Below are 18,190 nucleotides of genomic sequence, written 5' to 3' on the forward strand. Positions count from 1 at the left end.
AGCCTGTAGTGCTATAACTTTAAAAACACTGAATGGTGTTCATTAACAAACAACAGATAATTTAAGCATTTAACACTGGTCTATCATATCTAGATACACAATCTTTCTTCTTTCTTTATTTTAAAATCGTAAGCTAGGTAGTCAGTGGTGTGTTTAATGTAAAATATTTCTTATTTCTTTCCAACAATAATTTTTCAGAAAATAAATAAAAATCTGGTGCTGAAGTAGGTTATTTACCTTAAAAGTGTAAAGTAGTTTTTGTAATTGCAGTGTTTTGCTCAGAGGATTCATTCTAGGACACAGTAAATACAACAGTTCTTCTTCCAGTCCACACGGGGGCAGTCCATGGAAAATATTCTTGTTTTTTGACCTCCTCCTTGTCCACCAACATGGCGGCTCCCATGGCTCTCAGGCGAGAATTTGCGTCTTTGGCAAGGATATTGAGTGGAATCTCACATTTGGTGAATTCAGTTAATATTTCTTTTAATTTTTACAACTTTTGCGAACATTTAATTGGCATAGCTGTTCTAAGGTTAGATGAAGAAGCATTCATCGTGGCTGCTGTAGAACCGTGGGCGGCACAGATCAAATTCATCTTTAAATGTTTACTAATTTAGCTTTTTCATATTTTATTTTTATTTAAGGGCCCGAGGGAGTTGAGTGCATGCTCAAGTCGCAGAAAATGTAGTGTAACACGGTAAGTAAGCTTGCTTTATACTTTCGCCCTAATAGCCTACTAAAAGAATATTTATAAACATCGGGCATTATAACCGCAGTCTGCATTCAGGTCGATCCTCATGTCTATATTATAACAAAGGTGCTGCAAATATTTCTCTTATCATAGTTGTTGTATCTGCAATTCATCACTCTCTCCCCAGGTTCCAGCTCCCACTGACACCGCGCTCTTCCTTCCACACAGCAACATTGTTATCATCAACATCTCCAGTGGTAGGTTAAAGAAACAGCCGGCATGTAGATTTTGTTGTAGTTTAACTCTTTCATTCAGGTAGGATGTGTTCTGTTTTTAGATAACTGTGACAGAGGAACCAGATGCACTCTTCCAGAAGGTGGTTGTTTCTGTCAAAGGTCATGACAGAGCTGTCTTGGACAGCTATGAATTCTTTGCCACCACAGCAGCTAAGGAGCTGGGCATCAACATCAGCAAAGTGTGAGTCCCACTGTCGCAGCCACACTTTAGCAATGCTACCTTTTTTTTACCCATAATTTTATTTCCTTTTGACAGACTTTCATGATTTTTTTTCCTGTCGCAGTTTTGAACCTCCCAAAGACATAGAGAGGTTGACGCTCCTAAAATCAGTGCACATCTACAAAAAGCACAGGGCCCAGTATGAGATGAGAACACATTACCGGTGCATTGAGGTGAGGAACCTTGGGGGAGGGGGGGGGGGGGGGGGGGGGGGGGAGAAGGCATATTTAACTGTTACATCATTTGTGTTAAATGTTATAATTTATTCAAGCTTCACACTAGCCCATGATTATGTCATCAGTCTGATTAAGATTTTTTTTTAGCTAACTCATATAACAGGCTGCACAGCACAGGTATACCTCGAATACATCCAGAGGAACCTTCCTGAGGGCGTAGCCATGCAGGTGACAAAGGTAAGGCACTTCAAAGTCAATTCTGCATGACAGCTTTTCTAGATTATAGCCCCTAAAAAGTGTATTAAAAAAATCCCATCTGCCTTCTTTGCTTATGTTGTCAGACTGCCATGGAGAAGGTTCCAGATCACATTCTTGAGCCCATGTGGGGAGACCAGCCCAGTGACGAAAAGTCCAGCCAGTGAAAGACAAACTATATACTTCTTCTCTGTTAATTTGTGAATGTAAATTGGATGACAAGAGAAATACGACTGTATGCCATCTACATGCTCACATATAGAAACATTAAAGTCAAACAAATAGTCAGCTGATACAACTGAAGGTTTACTGTGTCAAAATTTATTTTTTGTCACACACCAGGGTGCACTCAGCTGTATGCTGAATGAGTGATAAAAAAATAATCTTACCATTGATACTCTATAGTAACATGTACTGCCAAACACAAGACCAACACACAAGACGTTTACTCAGTGCATTTATTGGATGATTTCTGTACAATAATTACAAAGTATTAGCTTTAACATTCATTATATGCGTAGCAATGAAGTCTGTCATTGTGAGGAGGTTTCCTGGTGCTTGTGTTATTATAAACACTGTCCATTGCATTATATGAACTTTTGAGGATTCACGTTTTTCAGTATTTAAATGACTTGTCATAATCTATTAGACTCATATATATGTGTATTATTTGTAGCAATAAATTCAGAACGATGTACAGGATTGGACCATAAATATACAGCCAAAATGCTTTTTCATCAGACAAAGCTGCTATGAAGCACTCCTACACCTACTCATCGGTACTCATTCAGTACTGTGAAAAAAACGTCCCACACTTCTAAAGTTAATATTCCACCTAACTGCTCAAAAACATCGAAGTATGTCAGCTTGATCACCTTTAAGAAGATATCCTGCCACTATCTGTGACTTCATTAAGAATACTGTAACTTTAATTAACCCTATGATGATAGCTTGAAAACAACAGTACATTTGTCTTTAGATTTTGTTCAAGTTCAAACATGGAGTATATGAGAGCAAATATGGAGAATTTAAAGACCTAAAGATCATGTGAAGTGTTCATTCAAGCCATCTTTTTCCTACATGCTCTTTAAATTAGTCCCCAGTTGTGCTAGTCCTGCTAAGATTCTGTGGCAGTTCCACCTTTATCCTACAACAGAGAATCTCCTACTTTTCAGTGAGGGAAGGGGTTTAGCAAATAATTCACAAGATGAAGCTCACCTTATCAAGTGAAGTGCCGACCTCAGGTGTCACATCTCTGCTGGTGAAGGAGGGGAGAGCTGACAACGACAGTCAGTCTGTTATAATCAACCAAAGGGAGAAATAAGAGGGGACTGCAGAGCCTGAAGAGGCAGCAAAATGTACTGAAAGTGCTGAAGAGAGGAGGGGAAAGACAGAGGAGAGAGTGCAACAGCTGTCTGTATATTTACTGATGACCTCCACTGTCTATATGATTTAATGCGAAAAAAACATGCATGTCCCTGCAGAACACACAACATTAACAAATGATTCTTCATTTGATTGCACTTGCAATCACAACTAATGAGCACAGCCACATGCACCACATAAAGTAAGTATTTTATCTCCTGAAAGATGTGTCATTATATCATGAATAAGAGATTAATCGTTAGAGCAAACGATTAACTCAACAAATAATATCAACCAATTGTTAAAAATACACAATAGAGAGATTTTCTGGTCCCTTTCCAAGTCAAATTAAAATGACTGGCTTTTTTAAACACCAGGAGAATGTGACAGTTCTAGATCATATCAGAGTGTTTATCCTTTTGACATGATGTCCTCCTTTTAGACATGCTACCACTTTTTCTTTTTCTTTTTTTTGAACTGCAACATGAAATTCAGTCCCTTCAGTGCCTTGGAGCAGTTCTCCAGTCAAATTTACACAGTAAACTACATGGCAATACACTTTTTAAAACATTTTTCAAATTGTTAGCTACAGAAAAAAGTATCCCATATTTAATACTGCTCCCAGCCTGGTAATTAATCTCAGCCCTCAGCAAGCCCAAAGAAAGTCAGATCTTATCTAAATAATATGCTCCTTTAAGGGCTCTCTCAGTCCTTCAGACAGCCAAAAAATAAAAGATTCAATTAAAGAATTCATTACATCTTTACTTGGATGAAATGTGCACTTTCAAATATATAAATATTTCATCTCACAATGCAATTCATGGCTGTGAATAAACAAAAAAGGAGAAGCTGAGTTTATTTTTAGTTTTATTTTTGTTTTGTTTTTAATGACTACCTCATAGGTCTTGATGGTTCTCAGAAAACACATTCACAGTTTCACAGAATTTATGTTAATTACAGTGAATAAAGTAGTAACACTTCAAAAAAACTGAACACAGTAATTTTTATATCTGTAACTGAAGCAAATATGAATTTGCTTATATCAATAAGCTACTGTACATATGTATATATATATAGATATATATGTATAGAAAGAGAGATTCCATTATACTATTCATTTATAAGCCTTTTTGTCATTACACAATAGATTGCTGGAGACAAACATGAATGTTTCAAACAGCAATACTCTTAACTTAAAATAGCTGCACAGTAAAGATATAAAATTAAATACTCGACAAGTTGGATACTGTCTAACCACTTTAAAATGTGTCAAATGTTATTTGCTGCACTGTTTGATAAGGTTATAACACAGAACTACTTCCATGTAACAAAAGAAACCGATAGGGAGGTCCAAGGTGTACTAAACTATACTAATCTATGGATCGGTGCTTGAGGGCTGCTTTTCTCCTTTTCCCCCCACCTCTAAACATATATTGCCACCCACTTTATAATCTTTAGTAGGAGTCAGAAAAAATTCTTAAGGCTCACAGGGTGACTGTAACAAGAACCACAGCACATAAACGTTAACATGAGTTTTTCTCTCTTCATCCAACTGTTTTTTCTTTAACAATATTTTATAGTCTCTACAGTACCAACAAAACTGATAGATAACAGAACATGAGAATGCCTTTACAGTATTAAGTTGTAAGTCATTTTATGTGTCCTCGGTTGTCATTTTCATATTATTTCTTTGCCAGTAGACAAAAATCATAAACCAAACATTTGGCAAACAATTTGAGTATTTCAGATACTCAAAAAATATTCTAGAGACATAATTCAGGGGCATTTTTTATTTACTGCACCACTTTAGGCCCCTTCTACATTTAACAAGTGCTTGGATATATTTTTTTTAGGGCAGGCTGTGTTAAAAACGTCGGCCGCCAGGGGGACCTGGCCACCTCTGGCCTCTGACAGGTGGGGGGTGAGGCGGAGGAGAGACCGGTCCATTGTGGTAGCTGTGTAAAAGGATAAAATCACACATGGGATTCTTGGCTTTGGCCAATAGGGGGCATACTCTGATAAGAGTAGCCATGTGAACTACTCCAGTGGGGGAGGTGATCCCCTCTCAATCAACTGTGTGTACTTTTAAAAGGCAAAAATTAAGTAATGTCTTTTATAATTTCTGTCTTCAAGATACTGAGTGGTAAGAATATTTTATGAACTGACTCAACAATTCTCTAACATCAGATTTGTAGAAAGACAAACTATTAACGCAAAACAAGCTTAAGTAAAGAAAATGAAGCATAAAGGAAAGGGACAGAGAGGACTGTGCATTACTGTCGCAATCCTCAGTCCTTTGCTCACAGTTTCTGCAAGCAGAGTGCTGAGAATTGTGACATTAAAAGCTTAAGCATGATATTAGTATTGAAACAGCTCTTACCCTCTAGGGCCACGGGGGTGGAAGTGTCGTGGAGGTCCTGGGGGTGGCATGCCACGGCCTCGAGGGTACAGTGGACGCCCTCTAAAGCCAGGATGACCTGGAGGAGGGGGCGGAGGGGGTCCATGCCTGCAGACAATAACAAGCAAAATAGTGAAGGTAAATTTACACAAGTAAGACTATTTGGGTAACAACATGTCTACTCTTAGAAAAATAGTGATTATAATAAGTGATAAGAGATGTGAGAAGTGTGCCCAGACAAAAAACTCAACTTGAATGTTGTTAAACTCTCTGACAAACCTCGCTTTATCAGGTCCATTTATCCACCATTTGGGTGCCTGTATGTATTTTGTATCTATATTTGTGTGAGGACAGGTTACCTGGGCATTGGTGGAAAGGGGCCTCTGAGGTGCATGGGTGGAGGGGGGGGAGGAGGAGGGGGGCCCATGCCCATTGGTCCACCCCTACCTCGATGACCTCTAAGGTCTGGGTAAGGTCGCATCCTCCCCATTCCTCTGCAAGCAAATGGTGTGCAAGCGGTAGTTAAGCATCTCAATTGCAGCTACCTACAGTACACACAAGAGAGATTCACACCAATCAAATTTCAAACATTAAAAAGCACCTAATGGGCCCAAATCCATTCATGGCTCCATCTTTCCCTCGACCCCTCCCATGCCCTGGTGGACCAAACCCTTTCATTGTGCCCCGTCCACCACGCATGCTTCCCCGACCCATACGTCCCCCTCTTCCGCGGCTTTTGGCCCCACGACCTCTGAGGAAAGAAAAGAACAAGAGAAACAAGTCCAAGCTCAATCACATAAAGCTACAACAGGATACACAGTGCTAACAAAAAAATAGATTCTGTGTTTACCACTCTGACCCCAACCGGATCAGAGAAAGAGGCACCACAACAAAAGACCTACAACATTATGCTGCTCACCATTTAATACTATATCAGACTATAAGAGGGAAGAGGACCAACCTTGGTTTGACTTCAGATACAGATTCATCCTTGGAAGCTTTTTCTGTGACCTTCTCTTCTGTGTCTGCATCCATCTGAAATGATTCCATCTTTTGTTACTCCTGAGGTTCTTACATACTATATAAACTTACTAGAACGTGTTCTTTCTGAAAGTGCCACGATTCCCAATGACTTACAGAGTGGACCAAATATTTGAGTTTTCCTGCTTTTAAATTAATGTTAACATTCATTTTTTTTCTTTAATCGCAGTTTCATGTCTGTGTGCGCTTATGTTCACTGACTGGGTACATGTCCTGCAGTTACTTAAGTTGGAATACTCACTGCTGAGTTTAGGTATCAACACTGTGATACTGTAGCTTGTCAAAATGCCAGTCAGCAGTACACTGGAAACTTGAAACTCCAGTGGAGCATTGTTGAGTAAATGGGTGTGTGGGTATGCTCAAACTGACGCATGTGACTACTTTGCGAGCTTTAGAACTGCAAGTTGAAGCCAGTAGTGAAAAAATAATAGATCACAACTTCAAAATGTTGCCAAAGCAGCAGAGTGAAGCATGGGAGAGAAGACTTTTGATATACTGGGAACTATATGAAAAGAAGTGGGGAATTAGGTATGAAACATAGTTCTTTCTCTCTCTCTCTTTTTAAATTTGGCTCTGCCCTATAAAATTGAATTCCCAAAAGGCTGAAAGGGTCCACACATGGACCTCTTTAAGGAGAACCATAATCAGTTAAAGAACAAAATAAAAAACCTAGCACTTGTTAAGAAATATTACACTAAAAACACTACTGTACATTATACTAAATGCCATAGTGAAGAGGTCACCATGATCACACATCAAACATGTTATTTAGACCTGAATGTTGTCTGCCCTATGCTTTATCTGAACTGTATGTTTTGAGTGCAGTGTAATAAAACAGCCCTGTAATAAATATGAACATTGGTCAGTTTTTAATATGGCCATGAATGAAGCTGCAGTTTGTGATCAATGGCATTTTACTGGGTGGTATTTTAATCGAACGTAAGCTATTTTTGGAAGAAGGCTCTCTCTCCATCTATGCATGTATATAAGTCAATATCAGGAGGCTGCCAATATTGGAACTTTAAATACTGTGACTATAGCTTTGAAAAGTCGCATGTACAAATATAAACACAGCGAGATTTTCAAGTAAATAGTAGCTGGAGAGCAAAAAGCAAGTCGAGCGTCATGGAAACATTTTTTTATCCCGATCCTGACAGGAGGCTGGAGCTCCTAAATATTAAAACTAGCAGCAGCAGAAGACGGATATGTTACAAACTGACAGCTCAGGTCTCAAATAATACTTTTTAATACTGTTAAACACAAAAACTAATAGGGAGGACAGCTGGCTCAATTAGAATGTTAAGCACCGAGAGGGTCATGTCTAATTCCTGGAAGTGCCATCGCGCCGTAGATCTGTACTGTCGCTTCCTAATTTAAACAACAGAATAAAACATTTAACGTCTGGATTGTCAATTTCCTACATTAAACGCAAATGTGCATGTTTATTACAACTGTGTTTCCAAGATAAACGTTAGTCGGGCAAGAAAGGGGCGTTCCTGTGTTTTTAAAGCGCTTAATGCTCCGATGACATGAAAAGCCGGAATGACTTACCTCAAGTGGTTGTGCAGGCGAGGTAGACAAGTAATATAAGTTTCCTACTTGCTAAGAAAAATAAAATGAATTAGAAAAATAACAAAAACATACAAAATTTCCTTTATAGCTCCTTGAGCTCCTTTGCGCTTTGAAATGGCGGCTTAGCCAGACATCCCAGGTTGGGATTTCTTTGTGAGAAACATTCTATTTGGTCACGCCCAAATCAAAGAATCCTGGGTTCTGATTGGTTAATACTTTCGCTCTCCAGCCTGCCCTCTGGTTTCTTGAAATCTGATTGGGTGAAATGGGTGACGTACTGACAATTGTCGCCTTTAGCCGGAAGACTATATAAACATTTTAATGGTGCCATAACACAAGTTTAGCAGCACACAACACACATTTATTGAAGTTATTTGAAACACGTTTGAATAAATAAACAGGCCCTGACTGTGAATTTATTAAACAATGTAGTAAATATTAAACAAGCCTGAAAACTAAGCCTGAAAATATTAAGCTACACCTTCACAAACATTGATTTTATTAGCTGTCACGGGCACAAGATAATCAATCAATCAAGATAATTAATTCCAATATATCACAAAGTTGTTTTTTTTAATTAAAATATACAAAACGAAATACAAGCGATTAAAATGGCTTGAAAAGTAGCTGGATAGTGTGCCTCTAAATTCAGTTTACATAAAAATATTAGAGATCCATAAACACAAAATCCGTATTTCATAACCATTGGAATACCAGCTACAAACTCTATTTCCCAATACTGAATTCATCATTTCAAAGACTGCCTCATATACAGATATAATTGCCAAGTGCCCGCAAAACAATATTTACATCATGATTATGGCAACAGGAAAATATAACATGAAAGCGGATGTTTACGTTATTAAGTTGTTTAGTTGTTCATCGGAGATGTAACTTTAAATGTTCCGTTAAGCGTAAACCTGATGCGCTAAGAGTAAACCTGGTGCGTAAAAGTGGTCATTTGTGCGTTACGCGCGGCTCAGGATGTCTGAAAGCTGGTTGATGTATTCAATGGTGTATTTAAGCGTCTGTATCTTGGTCAGGGGCTGGCCTCTCTTGCTGTAGTCCGGCGGCAGGTAGTCACGGAGCTGATGTAGAGCTTCTGCAAGACTCCTCATGCGCATCTTCTCCCTCTCGCTGGCTTTCATGCGCCTTTTGGTGGACATCTTTGACTTGCTTTGTCGCTGGGCCGTCGGAGTCACTTTGCGCTCCGAGAAACCAAAAGAGAAATCCTTGACATCTGGATGCTCGCTGGAGGAGTAGCACGTCTCCGGCGAAGAACACGCGGAGTCCATTGGAGATTCCGGCGGGGTGGACTGAAGCGGCTGTTCGTGTTCTCTGAAGGCGCCTTCATGGGTCTTCCACTCGGACAGTATTTTAGCTGTTAGAACCTCCAGGTTCATGTTGGAAAATCCAGAGGAGGGTTCAGCGCGATGACGACCTTCAGTGTGACTGACAGATGGTGCGAAAGTGATTCTGCCAAAGCGTTTTTATATAGAAACAGATCTCCGGAGTTTTATTGGTTCACAGCTCAGGCGCAAAAAAAGTTCAAAGAAAACCCCAAGTGCCAAAACGCGACCTTCCCGAAAGACGTCATTCGTTATCACTGCGGTGTGAATAAGGCTAAATAGACGGATAATGTGATAGAAAGAAAAATAATTAGATTCCTTTTGTGGGGAATTGGTCTTTAAAGTCCGCACGGCGACAATTGTCAGATTCATGTGATCTGTGTAATGAAAGAATGGGAGGATGCTGTTACACCTGAGATCTTCGCACCTCCCTGGCAAATCAGGCCTGCGTGTGTCTTAAGACTGGAAGTTAAATAGCCAAAATACACACCGTGGAAGTTATTTTAACCTCAATAAAACAAGCCTGCAGAGCACTATTGTCTGAGGGAAATGAAGCTTTATAGAGCAACTGAACTTCAGATGCAACCTTAATATTCTGCCTGGAAAATGTTAACACTGCCCCTGTAAAGCTGCTTTACTTTACACTGCCTGAAGTGACGCAGACAAGCTGCAATATCCTGGCAATTTTATGTATATTAGCTTTTATTCTAAGAAAAATAAAATTAAAGGACCAGTGTTGTAGCAAGTAGCTGAGTTGTTATTTGGGCAGAGGATGCAGCTGTCACCAAGCTCCTGTCAGACCTTTCATGTCTGAAAAGGTGTGAGGCCCTCACTCCTGATCAAGGGGACCCACACTGGAGGGTTGTAAAACCAGTGGCTCGCTGGCCATCAGCTGCAGCACCTTCTCTCTTTAGTTCTGCAAACTGACATTTAGCTTGTCAAAGAGCAATGGGAGAAAACAAGCACATGTGGTACTATCAGTGGTATTTAATGCTTAAAATTGTGCTAATCTACGGCATCCTCATTATCTCATAGATTTCTTTTTTACAGAAACAGATGATGGTGGGACAGAATAAATTTTTTTTATTAATATGTTAAAAATATCCACATAAATCCACCTTTATTCTCCAAAGCCTTAGCTGTTGACATCTCATCAATAACCCTAAAATATAACATTTATTAGGTTTACAAAAAGAAAATAAGAAATCTACATATTCAAGTATTTGGAATCTTCATATTTCTGCCATGTTTGTTTGAAATATAACTTGATTATTAGACCACAATCAAATAGTTTCCACTCTTCTGCAAAAAAGAAAGAACAAAGAACAAAACAACAAGAACAAGAACAAAATTGATAAGAATGTAAATTTTCAGGGGTTTACATGTTCACATCCTGTAACCACGCTGCTCACTTCATGAATTTAAGTCTCAGTCTCTCAGCCAGTGGCAGGGGACTCTCGCTGCAAATCACTGACTCATCACTATATAACTCAATAACAGGTGACGCTGGAGTCTGAAGGAACACGTCACCATCCACGTTAGCTGGAGGGACATCCTGACCCTTGTTTGTAGTTGATACAGGCATAGTGATTTCATCCTCTGCCCCGTGGCTCTGAACTCTTGCTCCTCTTAACTTAGCAGGTTTTGCAGCTGGTTTCAGGGAGAGGTCAGAAACGAGGCCGCTCTTCATCTTATTCACAGGCTGAAGTTTTGTTATTCTGTGAGGTCTGGACTGATGGTTTTCCACATCACTGTCCTCACTAGAGGAACACACGCTCATGCACACACTCTTCTTGGTGGTCTGTGGCGCGCTCATGTCCTTGTCACGTTGAGCTGGGTCAGAGTGGCACCTCTGTGGTGGGACAGGCAATGATGAAACAGCTGATCTGACAAATGTATACTTCTGAGGAGGCTTTTTGGAGCTGTTGGATTTCTTCATCTTACTTTGGCCTTGTACCGCAGAAATAGTCTGCTTATTTGAATTCTGAGTGTCTAAGTTACCAGTTACACTCTGATCTTTGGCTGTAAGGGGTTCTTTTTTGTCAACAATAGATTTCTCCCCTGACAGGTTACTGTCATCGCTGCCTTTACAAGGCATCTGTCCACTGGGTGTTGAGTTGTGTTCTAAGGAGAGTGAGTCATAGTTCAGCTGTTTTGAGATCACATTGTAAATCCCTTGATTCACAGTTCTGCCTGTATTCTTCATCAGCACCCTGTCTCTAAGAGAACACTCTGTGTGACACAGCTGTGGAGCAGATCTGAGGTTGGCCTGTTTGGCTTCACTTGAGGTTGTCTGCTCTGAGTTTTTGTTTGCTGTTTCCATGACATCACTGTCTGGTGTTTCATTTAACTTGGGCTCAGTGCTGTGATTTGGAGAGGATGTAAAGGATAAACCATCCCAGTCAATGTCACTCAGGTGTAAAGCGTCAATAACAGCAGAGACAGAAAGTGAAGCAGTAGCCTCTGATTCAGCATGGGACAGAGAAGTGGTGGGACAGTCAGTCATGTCATTTTGATGCTTTTGCTGCTTTTGGCTCAACGGCGTGTCCAAAATCACCACATCTGGTGTGCTGGAACTGGTAGGCTGCAGCGATTGTGGTTCAGCACTTGAGGAAGAGGAACTCTGAAGGGTCATCTGAGCCAGGAGATCAGAAATACCATCTGATGCATCAGACTCCTGCTTCTTCTTAGATTTCGGTTTCTTTTCTGTAAAGAAAGATTTTCAAACATTAGTTTAGTTTTAGAGCTAAGATATTCTATATTCACTCTGGAATCAATTTCAAGGACCAGTTTTCTGCATAAAAGGAAGTAACTCTAGCCCCAACCTGCATAAAGTGACAGCACAGCCTGGGAGACAGACACCTCCCGGCTGTATCAAAGGCTTTGGTGTGAAACGGCTGAGCTGCCAAACGCTACATTTTCAGGTGTCAGAGCTGCTGTAACATTATAGACAGGCTTGAGAAACAAGTCAAAGCTGCAAGTACCTTTGATCAGCTGGCCAGTGGCGCAGGGGGGGCTTTTATTGTGAAAAATGTCTCATTTTACTAATATCTTCACAAAAAATATTATAGTGTTGCTTGTATAAAAAGTGAGCATTAGAAATGATTCTCTTACTCTTGGTCTTGTTCTCCTCAGTCATGGCTTTGTCTCTCAGGTAGCTCTCTACCACTTGTGGATAGGCTGCACGAAACAGGGACTCTTCCTCCACTGTCCTCACCTCATGTTGGTCCTCTGCAGGCCAGTCCTCCGCAAACACATAATGTTCTGTGGGAAAAAAACAAGGTCAAGCCTCAATACATTTATTTTACATACTGCAAAACTCTAAAATGTTCTACTGTAATTTCAAATAAGGACACTCTCATGTATGTAAAGTAATTTTGAACAGATTATTTTACTTATCATTGCAGCTCTGCTTTCATTGTTGTGTAATGTGCAGATATACCCAGGTGTGAATTTAAATACAGTGCTTAAAACAGACAGGAGACATTTCTAGCATATCAACAGTAACACTTCCAAATGTGTAAATGTAAAGACAAATGAGGAACCAGTATGACTTCGTTGATTGAGGTTTTCTCGGGTCAGTCACGTCAGACGGGCTTGTTAGTGAAGTGGACTTTTATTTGACAGATTTCCCAGCTCACAGAGGAAGCCAGTTTAGCACCTCGTGGCTGTTGTGACTGATCTGTCACCTCTGAACCTCACAGCCAGTCACTAACAGACAACCCGGTGACGAGCACCCTGCACCCCGACCTCCACTTAACACAGCAGTGATCACAACACTGACTCAAACATTAGAAAAACACAGGATTAAGACTCACCTGGTGTTCCCCAGATTACTTCAAAGCAAGCAACAGCATTCCTCACCCTTGGTTTCAATATTCTTTTGTAGAGAAAAACAAATGTATGTAATATAGCACCTTTCCAACAACATCATCACCACAATGAGTCATTTGTTTTGCAGTACCGGATGGGCTTGATTTGGGAGGACATGTCTCTTCTGTGTTTTCTGTTCATCAGCTCAGTGTAGGTGATCAAGACTAAAACCTTTTCACTGGTGTAATGCTTTGGCCACTCCATCTTGTCATAGGCATATTTCTGTAATGATAAAACACAAATATTAACACGCACCTCACCACACACCTCAATGGACAAACAATTTACAACCAAAGTGAAAGTAGAGCTGCAATGATAAGTAAAATAACCTGCATCAGAAGCATGTTTGGCTGTCTCCTCTTGAAATGTGATACAGGTTTATCCTTGGAAACTAGAAACTCACGAATAATCTGCAAGATGCAGAACAACTGCTTAAAAAATTATTTTTATACCAGCTGAATACTTTGAAATAGAAAAACAGATAACTGTACCTCCGTGAAAGGGAACTGAGCACTTGCCAATGTTTTCCTGAAAAAGAAATTTAACCATATATAAATATATATATAAACTCATAGAACTGGCTTTGGCCCCAGAAACCCAGTATCAGAGAGAGGTGTGTACCTCCTGAGGTTTGCCTCAAAAGACAAAGCCTGGCGGGTCCGTTCGTAGCGGTGCCAGTCGCAGGGACACTGGTAATCAAAGTCCTGTGGTTGGCAGAATCTCTGACTGTCACAAAGCACACAGCCAGAACGCTCATGTGTCTTTACGGAGCCTGAAAACACATGAAAACAAACTTTACATTTACAGTTTTAATCACTCCCCTACACACATTGCTTTTCACCCCTCATCAGGATCAGAAGCAGGTCAGAGGTCAAAGCAGGGCACGACTCACCTGGATGTCGACATACATTGCAGTGAGTGACCTTCTTTACAACTCCACCGGACGCATCTGCATTCTCCTCTTTCCACTGAATGAATCTGGATTACAGAAACGTTTTAAAGAGCAACACTAAATGCAGTGTAGAAAAAATGCTGTTTATTTCCCACCAAAACCGAAAGGATGTGTGTGTGTTTGTGGGTTTTTTCTACCTCTGCAGAAGTGTTTGTCCTTTGAGTGTGTGGATAAGCCTCAGAGCCTGCTCTCTGCCAACACCTGGTATTCCCTGATGGCGCAGTGGAAGTATAGATTAAATAAGACAGTTATTGATTACCTTTAATTTTCTGTGGTGGTGCCCTCACTACCTTTGGAATATAATCACAGCCAAGCAGGATGGCCAGACCAACAAGATTCTCTCTGGATAGATGTAACTCTGTTTGTACTCGAGAGGTCTGGTAACAGTCCACCTGAGGGTCCTGGAGGATGAAGACAGAACCACAACTATGTGGGTGGGCTGGATGCAAGTATCAGGTGTTCAATGTCTCCACAAACATACTTTACTATTCATATTGAAGTTCCTGTACACAGTCTGGGCCCCGTACAAGAATGCGTCTCCATCATTGGTGATGCATCCGTCCACCAGGCCCTGAGAGTCCAGGTAGGCACACATGGCCTCAGCCTCTCCAGCAGCTGTCACCCACGGCATGCCCAGATAGTCCAACATCTCTGCACACTATAGAGAGGAGGGACAGTTAGACAGCATCACTGGTTGTGATCAGCAGCAGGGAGCTTACCACCAACTAACCTCTCGTAGCACAGCTTTAAAGCGCCCTCTGTTGGTGTTTACGACTGATTTAGAGGCAGGTGCCTTTTTGAATCCTCCGTATCTAGTTTCCGTCCTCTTGCTCATGGTTTCTGCTTTAAGTTTTGGAGCTTCTCCTTCCATGACAAAAACAAGCTTTACTCCCATCAGTGTGAGAGACGACACCCTGAAAAATAAATTCCTAAAAACAAACATTAATTGGAGAGACTCGTTCAGGTACAGGAATACAGCTTTGAACATATAGCATCAGCAGGTTAACACTACCTCAGGTGGGGCTTCGTAACTTTCCCCATCATAGCTTGGACGTGCTGGGCTTCGCACACCCATAAGCTCAGGTCAACAGCCAGCGTCTTTCCGCTCAAGCTGTACAGCGGCACCGACTCACGAACGGGCTCCACGATGGACCACAAATCGTGGACACCCATAATAACTGCAGATTAATAGATTTCAAGTGTTTGGACACAAAATAACTTTACAGGAAAATGCAAACAATGAACAACAGAAAGCAGGACGACGACACCGAGTCGGGTTTTCAAACAGTGGCGCCTTTAGGCCGCGTTCCAATTCGTTGGTCGACTGAGGTTCCTTGTTGGGGCATTGAGTGCCACTGCGTTTAAACATAAAGAGTATAACAGCATAAAGTCCGTTACATGTGTTAAGTGGACTGTGTTTATTGTATAAAAGTGACTTATTTTCAGATAACTTCATTTTATTTAAATTGGGGGCTAGAAAAGGAACACCAAACACCAAAATGGATCGAAGCCCGACGTTTTCTGAACCTGGCGTCATCAATAAGCGCCGTGAAATTCTTGTTACTATGGTTACGAGGCTCTGTGTATAGAGTGGTGAGTTTTCTCTTCCGCCATGGACTCAAAAATACAGCTAGAAGTAGTCGGTTTGATTAAGGACTGTAATTTTCATGTTGCCAGAGGCATTGCAGAGGTAAAGCGTATGTTATTATGTGCAACACTTGTTTGTTTATATTCAAGTCTAATACATAGATTTATATGTGTTGACTTTGCACTTCAGGGACTCAAGCAGAAGTATCCAGAGGCATTCCTGGATCCAAAAATACAGCCTCTTCTTGAGTTTGACTGGAATTCATATCTGTGCAACAAGAAAATGGTAGGTCAATTGTTTATATAATAAACAATAATATAACAATAAAAATATGCATACATTTGGTAAAGCCGGATTCAATAATTTTTCTTCTTGTTGTTGAATAGAATATTTCTTATAAATATGTTTTTTTAACACTCCATTAGTCAGAAGATACATCAGCTGTGTCATTATTGTGAATTATTGTGACCATGCATCACAGTGTAAACATAATTGTAAAAGTAGTGTCCGAACAGGTCAATATAAAGTTTTAAATTATTGCACAATTAAATGTAAACAATAAAAACTGAGTATGCCATTGATCCACATGATGCCATACAAATAATGAAGGTGACTGAATCTGAATCATGATCTCATTGTTTATCGTTTCAAACCTGGATTCAAGGAGCTGCATGGTGAGGTGTGGCAGTATCCCAGCAGCCTGATGTGCTTTCTGAACAGCGCTCTCCTCGGTAATGAAGAGGATCTTGCTAGCTGGGCTGAGAATCAGTGGAGTTTCACTTTGACTCAGCCACATGCTTTTTGTACGGCTCTCACTGAGGATTATTACAAAAAACACCTCCAGGAAACAGGGGTATGTCAACACTGCAGCCACAAAAATAACAAATATAAAGAAAATATGCACATATGAACATATGTAGATATTATATTTATTTAACATTACAATCATAAATCCTTTCATTAGCACCAGTTTGTCTTCATGGACATCCAGGTTGCAGGAGAAGGTGTGGGGAGGATATTGTTTGAGGTGAGGCCATTCATGCACCAGCTGTGTTGTCTGAAGCACATTCCTTATAATTAGATATGGCTGAACATTACATATTGTTCAGTTTGCAGATAAAATGAGAATATATCATATGACACACTGTGATTGAAGCAACCTGTCTTACCTCTTTGCAGCTTTTCTCAGATGTGTGTCCAAAGACATCCAAGAACTTTGAGGCTTTGTGCATAGGAGAGAAAGGACTCTGCTACAAGGGCTCTCTGTTTCATCGGATTGTGCCAAGCGGCTGGGTGCAAGGCGGAGGTACTGTTCTGTTTAGGCTAAATAAACAGTGATCTCCTCAGACTACGTTGCCATGATAGGGTCAGTGTACTGTTAATTTTTGCAGATATTTCTCCAGAGAGTAAAGGTGACGGAGGCGAGTCAATCTATGGACCGACTTTTGAAGGTACAGATAGTGACACTGTGTGTGCCCTAGCAAGTACATTAGTGCATTTACTCACCTCAGAATGTGGCTGCCACCCTTTCAGATGAGAGTTTTGCCATTCCCCACTCTAAGCGAGGCACTTTAGGAATGGCCAATAAGGGTCCCCACACCAACGGATCCCAGTTCTACATCACGCTGCAGCCGACCCCATGGATGGACAGGACTTATGTTGCCTTTGGGTGTGAATCTGTTATATTATTTCATTTCTATACAATCTTAAGTGTGCAATTGTAATGTAATGCCTTTTTTCTCTTTTTTTCACATTGGTAGTAGAGTTGTTGAAGGTGTCGATGTGCTAAGGAGATTAGAAGAGGCCCCGACATGCAACGAAAGACCTAAATATGACTGTAAAGTTACAGCATGTGGAGTGTTAAAACTATAACTCCTAAGTATTCATCAGAAATGTCTTTTAATATGTGTTTTTCATGTAGTAAAATATAATTCGTGAAATGAAACACTGTCTACCTACATACATACATACCTACAAAAACATTATCAAGGACTGTTTCCACCCTGGCTCTGATCTGTTTGCCCTGCTACCCTCTGGGAGGGGCTACAGGTGCAGAAAGAAAAATAAGAAAAATAAGAAAAATAATTCACAATATATAACATTATTTTTCTTTCTTCCATACTTGAAATTCTGCATATACACCATATTTATATTCTTAGGACTGTGCACTAACTTCTCTTTATATTGTAAATATTTTCCTAATATCTTTTTATATCTCTTTTTTAATATCTTTTATATTGCTTGTTTTTTGCACTGAAACTAGATGACGCTTTAATTTCATTGTACTTGTGTATAGTGACAATAAAAGGCATTCTATTCTATTCTATTTACACAAAAAACACCTACATACACAACTGTAAATGCACTTTGGACATGAAGCAACAACCAAAACAAAGTCAAATGTTCTTGCTACT

General features: G+C 40.2%; 5 protein-coding genes across 7 annotated transcripts; 2 read left to right on the forward strand and 3 right to left on the reverse strand.

The window, feature by feature from the left end:
* The first annotated feature begins 350 nt into the window (after positions 1-350).
* mrps10 (mitochondrial ribosomal protein S10) lies at positions 351-1,941 on the forward strand. Its single transcript, XM_028398137.1, has 7 exons — positions 351-461; positions 645-697; positions 879-948; positions 1,029-1,168; positions 1,272-1,380; positions 1,531-1,620; positions 1,725-1,941. Exons 1-7 carry the CDS (start codon positions 390-392, stop codon positions 1,803-1,805), a joined length of 615 nt encoding a protein of 204 aa, XP_028253938.1. The 5' UTR covers positions 351-389; the 3' UTR covers positions 1,806-1,941.
* Positions 1,942-2,161: 220 nt separating this feature from the next.
* Positions 2,162-8,145, reverse strand: LOC114429222 (cleavage and polyadenylation specificity factor subunit 6). 3 transcript variants are annotated; one of them, XM_028398140.1, is made up of 6 exons: positions 7,994-8,145; positions 6,363-6,436; positions 6,003-6,152; positions 5,761-5,895; positions 5,384-5,509; positions 2,162-2,915 (listed from the first exon to the last, which is right to left on the reverse strand). In XM_028398140.1, exons 2-6 carry the CDS (start codon positions 6,434-6,436, stop codon positions 2,879-2,881), a joined length of 522 nt encoding a protein of 173 aa, XP_028253941.1. In that variant the 5' UTR covers positions 7,994-8,145; the 3' UTR covers positions 2,162-2,878. The 3 variants fall into 3 exon arrangements, with proteins under 3 accessions (XP_028253941.1, XP_028253940.1, XP_028253939.1); XM_028398139.1 differs by having other exon boundaries at positions 2,162-2,933; XM_028398138.1 differs by lacking the exon at positions 2,162-2,915 and adding an exon at positions 3,854-4,958.
* An 837-nt stretch (positions 8,146-8,982) lies between these two features.
* Positions 8,983-9,417, reverse strand: msgn1 (mesogenin 1). Its single transcript, XM_028397856.1, has one exon. It carries the CDS (start codon positions 9,415-9,417, stop codon positions 8,983-8,985), a length of 435 nt encoding a protein of 144 aa, XP_028253657.1.
* A 1,325-nt stretch (positions 9,418-10,742) lies between these two features.
* gen1 (GEN1 Holliday junction 5' flap endonuclease) lies at positions 10,743-15,361 on the reverse strand. The gene is made up of 13 exons (XM_028397593.1): positions 15,201-15,361; positions 14,919-15,117; positions 14,670-14,846; positions 14,479-14,589; positions 14,326-14,399; positions 14,129-14,214; positions 13,858-14,008; positions 13,728-13,764; positions 13,566-13,646; positions 13,328-13,458; positions 13,182-13,243; positions 12,478-12,627; positions 10,743-12,069 (listed from the first exon to the last, which is right to left on the reverse strand). Exons 1-13 carry the CDS (start codon positions 15,359-15,361, stop codon positions 10,772-10,774), a joined length of 2,718 nt encoding a protein of 905 aa, XP_028253394.1. The 3' UTR covers positions 10,743-10,771.
* A 439-nt stretch (positions 15,362-15,800) lies between these two features.
* ppil6 (peptidylprolyl isomerase (cyclophilin)-like 6) lies at positions 15,801-17,648 on the forward strand. Its single transcript, XM_028397715.1, has 8 exons — positions 15,801-15,878; positions 15,966-16,061; positions 16,441-16,629; positions 16,741-16,803; positions 16,956-17,082; positions 17,168-17,227; positions 17,310-17,445; positions 17,537-17,648. The coding sequence occupies exons 1-8, from the start codon at positions 15,801-15,803 to the stop codon at positions 17,646-17,648; spliced, it is 861 nt and encodes a 286-aa protein (XP_028253516.1).
* The last annotated feature ends 542 nt before the right edge of the window (positions 17,649-18,190 follow it).

This window comes from Parambassis ranga, chromosome 24 (genome assembly GCF_900634625.1).
Source record: "Parambassis ranga chromosome 24, fParRan2.1, whole genome shotgun sequence".
NCBI classification, from domain to species: domain Eukaryota; kingdom Metazoa; phylum Chordata; class Actinopteri; family Ambassidae; genus Parambassis; species Parambassis ranga.

What these genes read in the sequence shown, in the direction of transcription:
- mrps10 (XM_028398137.1), top strand. Translation starts at nt 390, where the DNA reads ATGGCGGCTCCCATGGCTCTCAGGCGAGAATTTGCGTCTTTGGCAAGG. An exon ending in TGAGTGGAATCTCACATTTG is followed by an intron (nt 462 to 644) that starts GTGAATTCAGTT and finishes TTTTTATTTAAG; the next exon opens with GGCCCGAGGGAGTTGAGTGC. An exon ending in CACATTACCGGTGCATTGAG is followed by an intron (nt 1,381 to 1,530) that starts GTGAGGAACCTT and finishes ATTTTTTTTTAG; the next exon opens with CTAACTCATATAACAGGCTG.
- LOC114429222 (XM_028398138.1), bottom strand. Translation starts at nt 6,436, where the DNA reads ATGGATGCAGACACAGAAGAGAAGGTCACAGAAAAAGCTTCCAAGGAT. An exon ending in AATGGATTTGGGCCCATTAG is followed by an intron (nt 5,896 to 6,002) that starts GTGCTTTTTAAT and finishes ATTTGCTTGCAG; the next exon opens with AGGAATGGGGAGGATGCGAC. An exon ending in CACCCCCGTGGCCCTAGAGG is followed by an intron (nt 4,959 to 5,383) that starts GTAAGAGCTGTT and finishes CCTTTTACACAG; the next exon opens with CTACCACAATGGACCGGTCT.
- msgn1 (XM_028397856.1), bottom strand. Translation starts at nt 9,417, where the DNA reads ATGAACCTGGAGGTTCTAACAGCTAAAATACTGTCCGAGTGGAAGACC.
- gen1 (XM_028397593.1), bottom strand. Translation starts at nt 15,361, where the DNA reads ATGGGTGTCCACGATTTGTGGTCCATCGTGGAGCCCGTTCGTGAGTCG. An exon ending in GCTGTGATTATATTCCAAAG is followed by an intron (nt 14,400 to 14,478) that starts GTAGTGAGGGCA and finishes CTGCGCCATCAG; the next exon opens with GGAATACCAGGTGTTGGCAG. An exon ending in TGAGGAGAACAAGACCAAGA is followed by an intron (nt 12,070 to 12,477) that starts GTAAGAGAATCA and finishes CTTTCTTTACAG; the next exon opens with AAAAGAAACCGAAATCTAAG.
- ppil6 (XM_028397715.1), top strand. Translation starts at nt 15,801, where the DNA reads ATGGACTCAAAAATACAGCTAGAAGTAGTCGGTTTGATTAAGGACTGT. An exon ending in AACACCTCCAGGAAACAGGG is followed by an intron (nt 16,630 to 16,740) that starts GTATGTCAACAC and finishes TCCTTTCATTAG; the next exon opens with CACCAGTTTGTCTTCATGGA. An exon ending in TGGGGAGGATATTGTTTGAG is followed by an intron (nt 16,804 to 16,955) that starts GTGAGGCCATTC and finishes ACCTCTTTGCAG; the next exon opens with CTTTTCTCAGATGTGTGTCC.